Genomic DNA, 16456 nt, shown 5'->3' on the forward strand with positions numbered 1-16456 from the left:
CATACAGAGGTTCCTGGGTGGCTCAGTCGGGTGGGCAGCTGCCTTCGGCTCAGGTTATAATCTCACCAGTCCTGGGACCTAGTCTCCTACCCCCCCCCCTTGCTGAGCGGGGAGTCTACTTCTTCCACTCCTTCTGCCCCTCCCCCTGCTTGTTCTCTCTCTCTCTCTCTCTCTCAAATAAATAAATAAAATCTTAAAAAAAAAAAAAAGCCGTACGTAATGCATCCATGGTGGTGTGAATTTATCGGCAAAGAACATGGTATGAGACGACTATACTGAAGGGTTAGCAGTGCTAATCTGAAAATGCTGGGATTTTTTTTTTCTTAAACTAAGGAAAAGGAATAGTTGGTTTGCATTTTTCTCCTTTTACTATTCTTTCCTGGAAAAGTACCACCATTCATATCTTTACAAAAAATAAGTCCATTAAGATCATAATTGTTACAATTTGTGCATGTCTTACATATATAATTTATTATATGAGCTTCAGAGTTGTAAGCTGTGTGCTGTGTCTTCAGGCAAAATTTCAGGCATTAGGGCTTGACCCTGAGGTAAGAATGGATCTAGGTTAGGAACTTTAAATATTTACAAGTACTATATATGATTTGTTTACCCTTGACATTTTTAAAGAAGAAAATAAAGCTAAGAAATAGATATGTTTTTTAACTTCTTTGTTTCCCTTATTATTTGGGATATTCTAACCAAGGGAAATTTACTTCTGTTGAAGGTTTGTAACACAGGCTCTGACAACACAGTATTTGATGGAATATTTTGAGAGATCCATTGCCTTCCTATTTTGTATTATTTGGGAAGGCCCAAGTAGAACTACTTGGAAATTAAGAGGAAGTAGATTTCAGCTCCATGTAAAGAAGATACTTCTTATGAATCAAGTTATCCATTAGTAGAACAGGCCAGAAGGTACAGGCTGTGTGATATGAGCAGCACACAGACACAGACTCACAATAATAGTAAGAATTTATCTTTCCTCCGCCCCCCGTGTTCCTGAATGTGATGTGCTTGACCCTGTCTTCCACTAGTTATTATGCTTTCATCTTTGGTATGCTAATAGTTACCTGGGATATAAAGTGTTTGTTGTAATTCCCTATTCTCTTTCTCCACTGTTTGTTTTACTTTTAACATGCCATTGAATTAAAACTTGATTCTACCAAGTCTACGGTACTACTAGCGTGTTTTTATTTCCTAAAGCATTAGGTGGGCAGTGGCTTTGATAGGGTAGTCACAGAGCATTATTTGTGGTAGTAAAAGCATATGTCTATAATGGAATACAGTATTTTTTTTAAGGCAGATTTATGTCTGCTAGTAAAGAATGATGGCTAAGATTGAGTTTATGTGACTATGTAAGAAACAAATATTATCTTTAGAAGACTATGCAGGAATGCGTGTGTAGGTAGATTGTCTCTGAATATACAAAACACTGATTAAGTGGTTACCTCAGGAATGGAATATTGGGGGTCAGTGGTAGAAAGGATATTTTATTGTGTACTTATATATTTAAATTCTGTTAAAACTTTGCATATATGTTAACTTTTAAATTATTTAAATTACAATGTTTTAAAGGAAATCCCAAACAACTATTTCTGCCACAGTGGTACTTAAGGCTCAAAAAAGTTGAGAGACATTGGAATAGGCTGCTTTAGGAGGGAGGTAGCTAATTTTCTCTTCGAAAGGTTATAAGGACAGCATGAATAAGCACCTGCTAATTCCGCTCTTCTAACCTTGGAATTTTCTGATTCTAAATGAATGTCTCATTCTATGATACTATACTGAGTTTAGAGCTTGTGTCCTTTTTTTCATCTGTCCTAATGGTTAAAATTATCTCTGATATTAAATACTTACTAATTATAATTTATCAGAACAATTTTCCATGCAAAACTAAATTTCAGTTGCTAGTCCTTGAGCATCTGCTAGCATAACAAGTAGTAAAGGAAGGCTGAATGTAAACATGAACAAAATTGATGATTCCTGTCACAAATAGATAGCTGTTCTGTAAGCTATATCTTGACCCATAGAGTCCCCACATCTTGTAAGGTAAGCAATACATAAGAAACTTATAACTGAAAGCTCAAGAATAGTGTTTTAATATTTTAGATGTACTATGACACAACTAAATGTTTTAGAGGCTTTTGGGGAAGGGTTCCTTTTTTTGTGAAATACTTGATGATTTAGAAGGGAATACTTTTAAAAGAGTGTCTTAAGATTTATGAGATTTAAAATAAAATATTTAACATAGAAATCTCATTTTGCGGGGCACCTGGGTGGGTCAGTCAGTTGAGCATCCGACTCTTTGTTTTGGCTCGGGTCATGATCTCAGGGTCGCCCTATGTAGGGCTCCACGCCCACTTGGTGCAGTCTGCTTCTCCCTATCCCTCTCCCTCTGCCTCTCCACCTGCTTGCACACGCTCGCTCTCTCTTTCTGAAATAAATGAATAAATAAAATCTTATTAAAAAATCAGATATTGTTAGAAGTCATTTGAATTTGTTTTCTTTCAGAAATCGAGCTATAGCAGATTATCTTCGTTCAAATGGCTACGAAGAGGCATATTCAGTTTTTAAAAAGGAAGCTGAATTAGATATGGTATGTTTGCCTTTTTACAGTTATTCGTGGTATAGTTAATAAGTGGATTTTACTCAAGTATCAGTATTCATCTGTCATGTCAGTTATTCACAAATGTTATCTACTTCAGCCCTAGGTTTTCACCCCCCCTTTCTTGTATAATCAGATATTTAGTAACATTTGGGTTTAGGTGATCGATCTGTATGCCTTGAACAATGTAGTTGAGCCATTTTTCAAAAGGTTCTCATTTTTTTCTCTAGAATGAAGAATTAGATAAGAAATATGCTGGTCTTTTGGAAAAAAAATGGACATCCGTTATTAGATTACAAAAGAAGGTATCTATGTCTTCTTTCTTTAAAGTGACTTGTATTCAGAGTGTTCTTATATAAACTTTCTGAAAACATTAACATCAATTATTCTTAGTACATTTACTTAGTACATTTACTCTTGAAAGGCAAATAAAAATCATTTTTATGCAGTAAAAAAAAAAAAAAAAAAAAAAACTTTGACCTAGACAGGTCTTTGCTGATACATGCTAACTCATGCAACCCAGGCGTTGGCTCCAGTGAATCTACATAACCCTGACTTGAAAGAATTGATACTGAAAGAACTCATTTGTGCATTTAGATTGGAAGAAAGCATGTAGCCAGTATGATGCTGGGGAAAGAGCCTAAAGTGTGCATTTAGAGAAGACTTTTTCATCTCTGAGCTTTTTTTTTTTATCTGTAAAGGAAGGCAGATAAATTCTGGTCCTAAAATTTATACTTTCAGTAGGCAAAGTTAGAATAAATAACATTGTTATAACATGAGTTAATCCATAAAAAGCTCTTAGAAAAGTTACTTAGCACATACATGCTCAATAAATGTCAGCTTTTATTGCACTGTTCTTCCTCTAATTGGTAGATAGAAATTGATATTTTTTTTTAGATAAGTAGTTGATACAGTCATAGCTTTTCTCAAGTTTCAGTGTTGTCACACTAATAAAATTTTGAGTAGTATGTTATATAGATCATTTTCAATTAAATTTGATGAATGCTTTGTAAATTACAAGTATCCTGCATAAACAGATGTAAACTAAAGGCGATTTTTTAAAATATCAGATATATTATTTTTCTTGGAATCTATCTGTATATAACTGTGTTCCTTCTCAAGGTTATGGAATTAGAATCAAAACTAAATGAAGCAAAAGAAGAATTTACGTCGGGTGGACCCCTTGGTCAGAAACGAGACCCAAAAGAATGGATTCCCCGTCCACCAGAAAAATATGCGTTGAGTGGTCATAGGAGTCCAGTCACTCGAGTAATTTTCCATCCTGTGTTCAGTGTTATGGTCTCTGCTTCAGAGGATGCTACAATTAAGGTAATTTTTAAAAAATTAAAGATGTACAATAGGGTAACTGTTCAAAGCAGATTAAAGTTAACTGGGTAAAAGAAATAGAACCTGAAAATGAAGACCTGTGCAAGGCAGGAAAGACAGGAGCTAGTAGCTTCTGAGAGGCAAGCTGCCAAGTAGGTTTACTGATGAATTTGAGAAAATTGGGTGTCACTGATTTAGTGTTGGGCCATAGGTCGCCTAGTAGTTGAATAATTTTTGTTCTTGGAGAATGAAGACATAAGTGTACCTTGCTTTTAAGCAGAGGTTATAGATGAAAATAAAGTACTTCAGGGGGTGAATATGTTTTGCAAAAGAATTCAGTAGGGGACTTACTCAAATTGGACTCTCCTTATGTATTTTAAGTACTGGCTTTGATTCCAAACAGTAGATCTCTCCAGGGATGTGGGGATATAGAAGGTTTTCACTTTATAAGTTATGTATTTCTCTCATTTTTGTATTTTTTACAATAAGTATATACATTTTAATGTTTTATCTTTTAATCCAGAAAATAAGTTGTTTTTATAATTCCCTTTGATCCAGACACAATACAGTAACAGTTGTATAAACTACCTGCAGAGAGCTAAGTAAAATATAATTACAAGGTTTAGGTAGGTTTTTCTCTTCTAAGGCTTTTTCCAGATTAAGTTCTAGATTTTAAAAAGTTTCATTTATAGAGGTATATAATTAAGAAAACATGAGTAGGTTGTTAAGACTATATATATCGCCTAACAGCAGTCCAGTGTAAAATACCATAATGACATAAATGTGACTCTACTTAATTTGCTCTTCAAATTAAACATTTTTTATATTTTCCTTATGTGGTTTCTTTCTTTAGTTTCTAAATCAGTGGCTTCCTTCCATCCCATGAGCTGGTGATCCATGGGGTGGGCTGCAAAGTAAATCATATGTGTACCATGTGGTCTGAAAAGATTACACACCTGATACATTAACCATTGCATACATTAACCATTAACCATTGTGTTTCAAATACATGTAGACAGGTATTTAAATTATTGATTTCCTGATAGTCTCATATACTGTAAAACTGCTATCATGAGGCATAAGGGTGAATAGGTTAAAAACCCAGTCTTAATTATTAATTTTGCATCAGTGGCATAAAAGCATAAACAAAACCATAAATCTGCCATCTTAAAATATGTCTATTGGGGCACCTGGGTGGCACAGCGGTTGGGCGTCTGCCTTCGGCTCAGGGCGTGATCCCGGCATTATGGGGTCGAGCCCCACATCAGGCTCTTCTGCTGTGAGCCTGTTTCTTCCTCTCCCACTCCCCCTGCTTGTGTTCCCTCTCTCGCTGGCTGTCTCTATCTCTGTCGAATAAATAAATAAAATCTTTAAAAAAAAAATTAAAATAAAATAAAATATGTCTATTAAATGAACTTTAAAATATTACAAATCGGGGCGCCTTGGCTGGCTCAGTTGGTAGAGCATGCAACTCTTGATCTCAGGGTGGTGAGTTAAAGCCCCATGTTGGATGTGGAGCCTACTTTAAAAAAGTAAAGCAAAGTGAAATGTTACAATTGGAAGTTTTAAAATTTCTGTGTATAATAATCATAGCATGTATCTCAGCAGTTACTTAATAGCGTCCCTTCCATTTACTCTTTATTTAACGTGTGTACCCATGGTGGTTCCATTAATGAAAAGCATGTGCATTTAGTTTTGATTGTTTTTTTATTATTTTAGAAATAGGTTTTTTGTTTCTGATGAGTCATTTTTAATGATTTTTAGCTAGTTGTTTTGTTTATATGTGGAGGCTTTATAGGGTAGTTAGTTAATGCTCTTGGTTCAAGTCCTGACCCTGTCATTCAAAATTAATGTGATCATGGGCAAATTAAACTTTCTGTGCTTCTCTTTCCTCATCTATAAAATGAGGATAATGAATACTTATCTCATAGGGCTTTTGGTAGGATTAAATGAGTTAATATGTGGAAACTTTTTAAAACAGTACTGGCCAGATACTAAGGAGTACTTGGTGCCAGCAGTGTTTTAGTACCATGAACAGATTTTCTTCCTTTGGACTTTTTATGTCATTTCCAGTCATCTTTTATCATAAATAATGTTCTGTTCATTCTTACACATAAAGCTTTTTTTCTCATTACTTCTGTGTATATTTTTTGGAATGAAAAAACAATATTTTCCTACTCGTTCCTTCCATACTTCTGTTATTCAGTTGCAGTAAAACCTAGGTGATTGCTAAATGAAGGTTGTGATAGAACTACTTTCCCAAAAACTCAAGGGAGAATATAGACAGAATTTTTGTAATTTTGTGACTCTGTTGGACAAAGTGCTTCATACATTTAAGGCTGATTGTTGGTAATACGATTCTTTGGCTTAAAATTAACTAATGTGTACATAACATATAGTAGTATAGTGCCTGACAGATTTAGGTAGATCCAGTAAAATGTAGTTTATGTTATAGTTATTGATAACAGGAATTTTCATTATATTATTTCCCTTGTGCATCTGGTAGATACAACAGAGTGATTCCTTTTAGAGTAATGCATTTACATCATCAGTCTTTAAACTTTAATAATTTAGGGAAAATGTAGGATAGATATTTGAAATAGTTCATAACAGTGTTTTGCATTACATCATTTAAATTTTTGAAATGTTATTTCTTTCTTTTTCTTTTTCTTTTCTTTCTTTCTTTTTTTTTTTAAGATTTTACTTTTAAGTAGTGTCCACACCCAGTGTGGGGCCAAAACCCACAACCCCAAGATCTAGAGTCACACCACCGACTTAGCCAGCCAGGCACCCCTTGAAATTTTATTTCTGATTGTTATATAGAACTATTCTTTAATATTTTAAGATGAACAGCAAACAAAACTGAAAAATGTGCATTCAACTAATGAAGCAGATGAAGGACTGCCACCTTTTTTTATTTTTTATTTTTTTTAAGATTTTATTTATTTATTTGACAGAGCACAAGCAGGGGAGTGGGAGAGGGAGAAGCAGGCTCCCCACTGAGCAGAGAGCCCGATTCAGGGACTTGATCTCAGGACCCTAGGATCATGACCTGAGCCAAAGGCAGATGCTTAACTGACTGAGCCACCCAGGCGCCCCAGGACTGCCAACTTTTTATTAAGAGTTCAAAACAAATGTGAAAAACAGTAGTAATCATCTCAATAGAAAACTGAACTGTGAGATATGAACAGACAATTCATAGAAGAAGAAAAAATGGCCAACCAACAGTAACAAAAGTTTTGGCTTTGCTACTAATATTAGAAAAATGCATATTAATATTTCAGTATATCTCAAATCTGTCCGTGTATTTTACTTTTTTGCTGAGAATTCCTAGTGATGAGAATGCCGGTTTCATTAAATTCTTTTTTTTTTTTTTTAAAGATTTTATTTATTTATTTGACAGAGATAGAGACAGCCAGCGAGAGAGGGAACACAAGCAGGGGGAGTGGGAGAGGAAGAAGCAGGCTCACAGCAGAAGAGCCTGATGTGGGGCTCGATCCCATCACGCCAGGATCACGCCCTGAGCCGAAGGCAGACGCTTAACTGCTGTGCCACCCAGGCGCCCCTCATTAAATTCTTATTACATTTGCTACAATCTTATGAGAGAACAATTTAGCAGAATGTATGAAGGGCTTAAAAAGTCTGTACTTTTGACCCAAAATTCTTTTTCACCATCTGACCTAATACTGCAAAATGAGGACTAATATTTTTCAATATTCAAAGATTTTCATTTATATAATGTTTTCTATAATAATGAAAGATTTTAGGGGCACCTGGGTGGCTCAGTCGGTTAAGTCGTCTGACTCTTGATTTCGGCAGAAGTCCTGATCTCAGGGTTGTAAGATTGAGCCCTGGGTTGGGCTCTGCGCTGGGCATGGAGCCAGCTTAAGATTTTCTCTCCCTCTGCCCCCCTCCCCAAATTTAGGTAACAGTAGGAATTCCTTTACAAAAAGATGTTTGCCCCCAAAAAGGCAGGGGGAGGGAGAGGTGCGCAGCGTGTGGCTGGCTCAGTGGGTGGAGCATGCAACTTTTGAGCCCCACATTGGGTGTAGAGATTACTTAAAAATAAAATCTAAAAAAAAAAAAGTGTTTGCCAAGTCTTTAATGGCATGGAAAAATACTTGTGGTGAGAAGCAAAGAAGAAATGGGGTAATAATTATACTTAAAATTAGCATAGAAAGAATGGAGAAAAAACCATTCCTTTGGTAGGATAGTGGTTATTTTTTACTGCCTTTATATAAGTGCATTATAGATATTACGAGCATTTATTTTTAAAATCATACAAAAAGTAAGTATCAAGGAAAGGAAAAATAAAATTAATTCTTACTAATTCTTGATATTTACAAACTGACATTAAAATCCCTTGTTCACCATTTATGAAGAGACTGTTCATTTTCTGGGTATATTTATTTTAGAGAAAATGCTATAGTGTTCTTTGACAAACGCAGGGAAAGTTAACTGAAACTGAATTGCAAGATCACACCGTACTTATTTTTAGTATGTAAAATATTCATCTGAACTTTTGGTGTGCTAGATACTAAATGGGACAAAAATCTTACAAAAAAAAGAAAACTACTTACCAGTATTATACCATTCACGAACACATATGCAAAATTCTTAACAAATTATAAGCAAGTTAAATCCAGCAAATTATAAAAAGGTTAATTGATATGACCCAAGTACGGTTTATCCCAGAGTGCAGAATTGGTTCCACACTCAAAAATCAGTGTGATACACCACATCAATAAAAAAACATAATGGGTTCTGAAAAAGCATCTGACAAAATTCCAATATTCATTCATGATTATAGCTCTCAGCAAGCTGGGAAGGGAGCTTCATTAAGCTGATAAAAGGTTAAAAGGTATCTGAGCATAATACTTAATGGTGGAAAACAATGCTTTCCCCCTGAGATCAGGAACCAAGGCCAGGATGTTCAATCTCAACCACTCACAGTCATGTTTATAAAAGAGTGCCTTGTCAGTGCATAAGGCAGAAAAAGAAATAAAAGGCACACAGATTGGAAAGGAAGAAATGAAACTGTCTTTACTTGCAGACAACATGATCATCTATGTAGAAACCCCAAAGAATCTACAAAAAATCTACTAGAGTTTTGGCTGAATTTTTTTTTTTTTAAGATTTTATTTATTTATTTGACAGAGAGACAGCCAGCAAGAGAGGGAACACAAGCAGGGGGAGTGGGAGAGGAAGCAGCAGGCTGCCAGCAGAGGAGCCTGATGCGGGGCTCAATCCCAGAACGCCAGGATCACGCCCTGAGCCGCAGGCAGACGCTTAACGACTGCGCCACCCAGGCGCCCCAGAATTTTGACTGAATTTAACAGAATCTCTGGATACAGGGTTACTGTACAGAGGGTCATTGTATTTCCATAAAGTAGCAATGAATAGTTTGAAAATTGAAATTTTAAAATGCCCCATAGTAGCATCAAAAAACCCCAGAATACTTAAGGATAAATCTAACAAAATATGTGCAAAATTAGAAATCACTTCTATGTAGAAGTACTTGAATATATGGCTAAAAAACAATCTGTTTATATTGAGAAGGGTATATACATTTTCTGTAAAAGACACGTTTTTTAGGATATTTTATTTTTCTTGGATGAGGTTTTTATGTGGCTGTGATCATGTGTAATTTTGTGTTCTTTTTTTGTTTAACACTATTTTATTATGTCACAAGTTCCTTATACTTGCAGGTCTTATATCTGCTTAGCCATTCCCCTAACGTTGGATATTTAGATTGTTTCCAAGTTTTCAAAAGTTTCTTTTGAAACTTTTCTAAGTTTCTTTAAATTGGTTGGTATATACTGTACTATGGAGAAATTTGAACCTACCATAGGAAGAATAGAATCAGTCATTTGATTTTAGAGCATGTAATTGGTGTCGGGTAAAAGATTGAACTTAAGACTAGCATTTGACCACCAGAGTGAAAGTTAAGTATGTTCTTGAGGTCTGTTTCTAATATCTCTTCTTTCGTTAATAAAGATTTATTTATTTATTTATTTGAAAGAAAGGGAGAATGAGAGAGAGTGCAGTCAAGGGGAGGAGCAGAGGGAGAAAGACAAGCAGACTCTGCACTGAGCGTGGAGCCCAGAGCGGGGCTCGATTCCACAACCCCAATAGCACGAGCTGGGCCAAAATCGAGAATCAGATGCTTAACCGACTGAGCCATCCAGGCACCCCTAATATTTATTCTTGATAGCTTATTATGTCTGTTATCTTAGAATTATCTTTAAAATATGTGTCAGTGACTTCCCATTTTTGCATCAAAATGATACATGCTTTTGTTAATCTACTGTTCATGGACAGTAACATCTAGTGAAGTCTCTTCTTACCTCTTAGATGTCTGAGCTTAAGCACTCTTTATTGTCCCCTAATATTCTACAGATAGATGCCTATCATAACTGCCCCCAAAACTTTTGTCTTTAAATTTACTTGTTTACATGTCTGTTGTCTCCTGTCAGACTGGGAAGAGACTTTGTCTTTTGGCTTTATATACCTGCTCACTAGCGTAATTAGGTATATGGTAGATAATGTAGTACCAGAAGTCTGTTTTAATAATTACAACTTCAGTTTTCTCTGTAGAGAAAAGACCAATTTATACTTGAAGATGTGCTGTTTCTAAGATAGTTCTTTGTCATTTGCTCATACTGGTCTGCTGAGCGCTAATGTGAAATGAGAAAGAAGGGATAGGTTGATGTTAACTAAGTTTCTGATCACTTGACAGGTGTGGGATTATGAGACTGGAGATTTTGAGCGAACTCTTAAGGGACACACGGACTCTGTACAGGATATTTCATTTGACCACAGTGGCAAGCTTCTGGCTTCCTGTTCTGCAGATATGACCATTAAACTATGGGATTTTCAGGGCTTTGAATGCATCAGAACCATGCACGGTAAGGGGTAGAGGATAGTATTTTGATACTGATTTGTAACGTGACATTCCAGAGAAAAGAATATTGTTTTCTAATAGTGCGCAAGTCCCCTACATTTAATTCTTAATTGTATCAGTGGAAGAGTCTATGATGTAAATAGCCCATGGATAACTTACACAGTAGTTGAGAGTTGTTTCAGTTATGAGGTTTTAAGTATCTCCTAGTACTGGTTTATATAAAATACTTAATTCGTTTTCAGGAATGTTTTTGGATAAGAAAAACTGCTGGGACATCTGTCTTCAAGAAAGAAAGAAAAAATGAAGTTATTGGGGATTTGTTTTGTTTTGTTTTGTTTTTCATTTTTCTCACTTGGGAAACTGAAGTCCAGAGCGAATAGGTATAGTAAAAGCTGGGACCTAGCATTTCTCGCTCACCTCATAATGTTCCACATATACTGTAGTCTTAATGTTAGGTTGTTTTCCTGGGTCTTGTCATAGACACTGTTCTCTGAGGTGGTTTGGCCTTGTGGAAAGAACATGGGCTTTGGAATTAGATATCTGGGTTCAAATTCCTACTTGTTTACTTGTGGCATTGGGAAATTTCAACCTCTTTCATCTGCAAGATAGAAGTAATAATACCTGTCATAGGATTGTTGTGATGATAAAATGAAATCGTATACGTGAATCATCTTGGTGTAGTATCTGGCACATAGAAGATGCTCAGTAAGGATTTTTGTTGTTTCTTTAAACATGATAAAATTTTAATGTTTGGATTTTACATAAGGAACACATGCTGTGTTGGTAATAAAAGGGTTTTTTTTTTTAAATAGATAATCCAGTGGTGTAAGTTATGTGATTACATAGAAAGTATAATTTGAAGGGTGTTTTTCCCCCAAAAATTAAGTGGGAAGCTTACCAGTTAAAGAAGTTCTTTCGTAAAAGAATTGAATCCTTTCGTCAAATCTAGTGTTTATGTTTCTTTGAGTAGCCTGTATCTTATTGCTATGACTTTACTAAAGAAGAAGGGGATGGGTGATACAGGCTTCCAGTTATGGAATGAGTGAGTAAGTCAAGGGAATAAAAGGCACAGCATAAGGAATAGAGTTAATGATACTGTACTGGCGTATGGTGGCAGATGGCAGCTACACTTGCAGTGAACATAGCATAGTGTATAAACTTGTCAAATCACTGTGTTGTACAACTGAAATCAATGTAACGTGTGTCAACTATACTTAAATTTAAAAATTTTTTTAGAAAGGAGTTCTTTCCAACCATTGTATATTTCTTAAAATAATGATATTTATGAGGATTGTCTGGGGCTTTTTCCACAAAGGATAGCTAATTAGGAAAGTGAATAATGCATATAGAATAATGCATTTTTACCCCCAGGGACATGAACAACAAAAAAAGGAAATTTTCAATCACTATTTTAAATTTGGAACCAAATCTTTCTATTTAGCTTTGTAAATCTTATTTCCAACATACATACCATGGAAGTTTTTGTGTGTTTCTAGTGTTCATGTATAAACATTCAGCATATTAGTGTATTCAGATGCTGATGGTACTGATGCCTTGTGATGTTAAAACAGTTGTACAGTTGAAATTTAATCATAAATTGAGCTAGCTACTTAATTCATTATGGATTATTTTTTTAAGTTGCTAATTCCTTAACTTGTGTGTGTAAATCCAAGTTTCTTATCAAATTTATATAAAGCCCAGTGTATTTAAAGTTGCTGTGATGTTCGAAATCCCATGGTAAAATCTCATGGTAAATTGAGGTGTGATTGCTTTTCGTGATACACCACTGACTACGTTGCTGTGTTGTGTGTTTTAGGCCATGACCACAATGTTTCTTCAGTAGCCATCATGCCCAATGGAGATCATATAGTGTCTGCCTCAAGGGATAAAACTATAAAAATGTGGGAAGTGCAAACTGGGTGAGTAGGGTTGGTTGAAAAGGTGTTGTCAGCTAAAGAGATATTAAACAACCAAAATGTGTTCTGAACCAATTATTCTGACTTTAACCCAGAATGATTATGGTGCTGGTTGTGTTATATATTTTAAAATGAGGTTTTAATCTTTGAATGTTTTCCAAAAAGGAACAGGAAAATTATAAAAGAAACTGTCCTTGAGAGCCATTTTCTATGCAGTGGCTTCTTTTTAGATTTTCTTTATTTGTTTGAGAGAGAGAGCATGAGTTGGGGGTGGGGGGAGGCAGAGGGAGAGCAGCGAGCCCGACTTGGGGCTGCGTGACCTGAGCCGAAGGCAGATGCTTAACCAGCTGAGCCATCCAGGCGCCCCCAATGGCTTATTTCTCTGTGGTCTTTTTTTAGGTGATTTCTCTGTGGGTTGAAATAAAACGTAAATAACATTTGTGCAGGTATTCCCTTATTAGGCTGAATTTGATTGTGCTTAGAATGACACATGATTGGTATCATAAAACCTTAACATACTGCTAGTTTTACCCAGATTAGTAGTGTGCACCCTTTTTCCCAACAAGGCTATAAATACTTTTGTTAGGTTTATTGTGTGTGTTTAGTTTTGGAAGACTTATTTCTCTCTATATTTTACCTTCTAGAATGTGTTGATTAGTTAGCTCCTTAATGATACTCCCATCAGCACATTTTGATTGATGTTTGGTTTTCCAGCCTGTCCCCATCTTTTATTAACCGTGAATGTACATTTCTTCTGTTGACTTGCATGTCATTACTCTAACTTGGTGTCAACCTCTTCATTCCACTGCATAGCTAGTTTTATGTTGCTTCTGGAAAGTGTCCGAATAATTGCCATTCACGATGTAAATTATTACTTACTTCGACAGCTACTGTGTGAAGACATTCACAGGACACAGAGAATGGGTACGTATGGTGCGGCCAAATCAGGACGGCACTCTGATAGCCAGCTGTTCCAATGATCAGACTGTGCGCGTATGGGTCGTAGCAACAAAGGAGTGCAAGGCTGAGCTTCGAGAACACGAGCATGTCGTAGAATGTATTTCCTGGGCTCCAGAAAGCTCATACTCTTCCATCTCTGAAGCAACAGGATCTGAGGTATGTGATTTGTGTGTCATTTCATGATTTTATTGCTGATATCAGAACCTTAGATAACTTTTCTCATGCTCAGTTTCAGGGCAGTTAACGCACTGACAAATCTGCATCCCAAAATTCTGAATCTTGAAACTCTTTCCTCTTTCGAGCTTGTGGAAGTATTTATATTTTCTAACCAGTGATTGTTGTCAGCTGACCCTTGACTTGTGCTGGGGAGGGTAGATTCTCCTGAAGAGTAAAAGTGGTCATTAGATTTATCAGAAATGCCATTCTTAGTATAGCAATGCAAAGTAAAACTTACGGGAGAGGTTACAGTTATCTTTTAGAAGAATAGCCTTTAATGAACCTAATTATTTTGTTTATAAATTTATGGTGGAATGCAGTTCAGTCCTTACATATTTATTTTAAAGAATATTTCATATGGAGGTCTCTTGATACCCTTGATCACTAGAAACACTGAGTCTGAAATTTTATTTAAGTTTTTATTTTAATCACCTGGTTCTCATCCCAAGTGCACTCCTTAATGCCCATCACCTATTTCATTTCATCCATCTTCCCACCCTCCTCCCCTCTGGTAACCATCAGTTTGTTCTCTATAGTTAGGAGTCTGTTTCTTGATTTGTCTTCTCTTTTTTCCCCCTTTTGCTTGTTTTGTTTCTTAAATTCCACATGGGAGTGAAATCATACGGTATTTGTCTTTCTCTGATTTATTTCATTATAGTGTTCTGACTTATATTCTGACTTACTTCATTATACTCTCTAGCTCCATCCATGCCATTGCAAATGGCAAGATTTCATTCTTCTTTTCCCCCCATTTTTTAGGAATGAATAATAGTCTATGGTGTGTGTGTGTGTGTGTGTGTGTGTGTGTGTGTGAGAGAGAGAGAGAGAGACAACTTTAGCCATTCATCAGTTGATGGACACTTGGATTGCTTCCATATCTTGGCTATTGTAAATTATGCTGCTGTAAATGTAAGGGTTCGTGTATCCTTTTTAATTAGTGTGTTTTTTTAATTCTTTGGGTAAATACCCAGTAGTACAGTTACTGGATCATAGGTAGTTCTATTTTTTAACTTTTTGAGGAAGCTCCATACTGTTCTCCACAGTGCCTGCACCAGTTTGCATTCCCACAGTGCAAGAGGGTTCCTCTTTCTCCACATCCTCACCATTATTGTTTCTTGTGAAACAATTTTAGCCATTCTGACAGGTGTGAGGTGATACCTCATTGTAGTTTTGATTTGCATGTCCCTGATGATCAGTGATGTTGAGCATCTTTTCATGTGTCTGTTGGCCATCTGGATGTCTTCTTTGGAAAAATGTCTGTTCATGTCTTCTCATTTTTTGATTGGGTGTTGTTATATAGGTTCCTTATATATTTCGAATACTAACTCTTTATCAGATACGTCATTTGCAAGTATCTTCTCCCATTCAGTTGGCTGCCTCTTTGTTTTGTTGATTGTTTCCTTTGCTATGCAGGAGCTTTTTACTTTGATGTAGTCTCAGTAGTTTATTTTTGCTTTTGTATTCCTTGCCTCAGGGGACCTAGCTAGAAAGAAAAATTACTGCCAATGCTGTCTTCTAAGATTTTTATGGTTTCAGGTCTCACACTTAGGTCTTTAAGTGTGTATGGTGTCAGAAAGCGGTCCATTTTCATTCTTTTGCATGTTGCTGTCCAGTTTGCCCAGCACCATTTGTGGAAGAGACTGTCTTTCCCATTGGATACTTTCCTGCTTTGTCAAAGATTAATTGACCATATAATTATGGTTTTATGTCTGGATTTTCTATTCAGTTCCATTGATCTGTATGTCTATCTTTGTGCCAGTACCATACTGTTTTGATTACTACAGCTTTGTAATGTAACTTGAAGTCTGGAATTGTGATGCCGCCAGCTTTGCTTTTCTTTTTCAAGATTGCTTTGTATATTTGGGGTCTTTTGTGGTTCCACACAAATTTTAAGATTGTTTGTTCTAGTTCTGTGAAAAATGCTGTTGGTATTTTGATAGGGATCGCATTAAATGTGTAGATTGCTTTGGGTAATACAGACATTTTACCAGTATTTGTTCTCCCAATCCGTGAGCATGGAATGGCTTTCCATTTCTTTGTGTTGTCTTCAGTTTCTTTCATCAGTGTTTTACAGTTTTCAGAGTATTCCACCTCTTTGGTTAGGTTTATTCGTAGATATCTTACAATTTTTGGTGCTTTTATAAATGGTATTGTTTTCTTAATTTCTCTTTCTGTTGCTTCATTATTGAATGCAACAGATTTCATATATTGATTTTGTATCCTGCAACTTCACTGATTTGCTTATCAGTTCTAGCAAGTTTTTGGTGGAGTCTTTTGGGTTTTCTAGTCTGGAGGTTTATTGTATTTCTTCACGGTTCTTAATTTGTAATTTCCATGATTTCAGTCTTTATGATTAATAACTTCATATAAGTTACAGAATATTATTTCTTTGAATAAATTGCCTGAGTCGAAATTGACCGTGTATCTTTTATGTAAACAGTCCTATTGGGGATTTTTGCTTTTGTTAGTTAACATACAGAACAATATTGGTTTCTAGGGTATAATTCAGTGGTTCATCACTTACATACAACA

The 16456-nt window shown here is 35.8% G+C and overlaps 1 protein-coding gene across 1 annotated transcript in view; it reads left to right on the top strand.

Moving 5' to 3' along the window:
* Nucleotides 1–16456, top strand: part of PAFAH1B1 (platelet activating factor acetylhydrolase 1b regulatory subunit 1) — a 78553-nt gene that overhangs the window by 53041 nt on the left and 9056 nt on the right. Inside the window, exons 3-8 of the mRNA XM_045773713.2 lie at nt 2509–2593; nt 2833–2907; nt 3725–3931; nt 10668–10836; nt 12649–12751; nt 13636–13864. Of these exons, the coding sequence (XP_045629669.1) occupies nt 2509–2593; nt 2833–2907; nt 3725–3931; nt 10668–10836; nt 12649–12751; nt 13636–13864 (868 nt within the window). The remainder of the gene's footprint in view (nt 1–2508; nt 2594–2832; nt 2908–3724; nt 3932–10667; nt 10837–12648; nt 12752–13635; nt 13865–16456) is intronic.

The sequence above is a fragment of the Ursus americanus genome, chromosome 23 (assembly GCF_024610735.1).
Source record: "Ursus americanus isolate L20-20 chromosome 23, mUrsAme1.1.p, whole genome shotgun sequence".
Lineage (NCBI taxonomy): Eukaryota > Metazoa > Chordata > Mammalia > Carnivora > Ursidae > Ursus > Ursus americanus.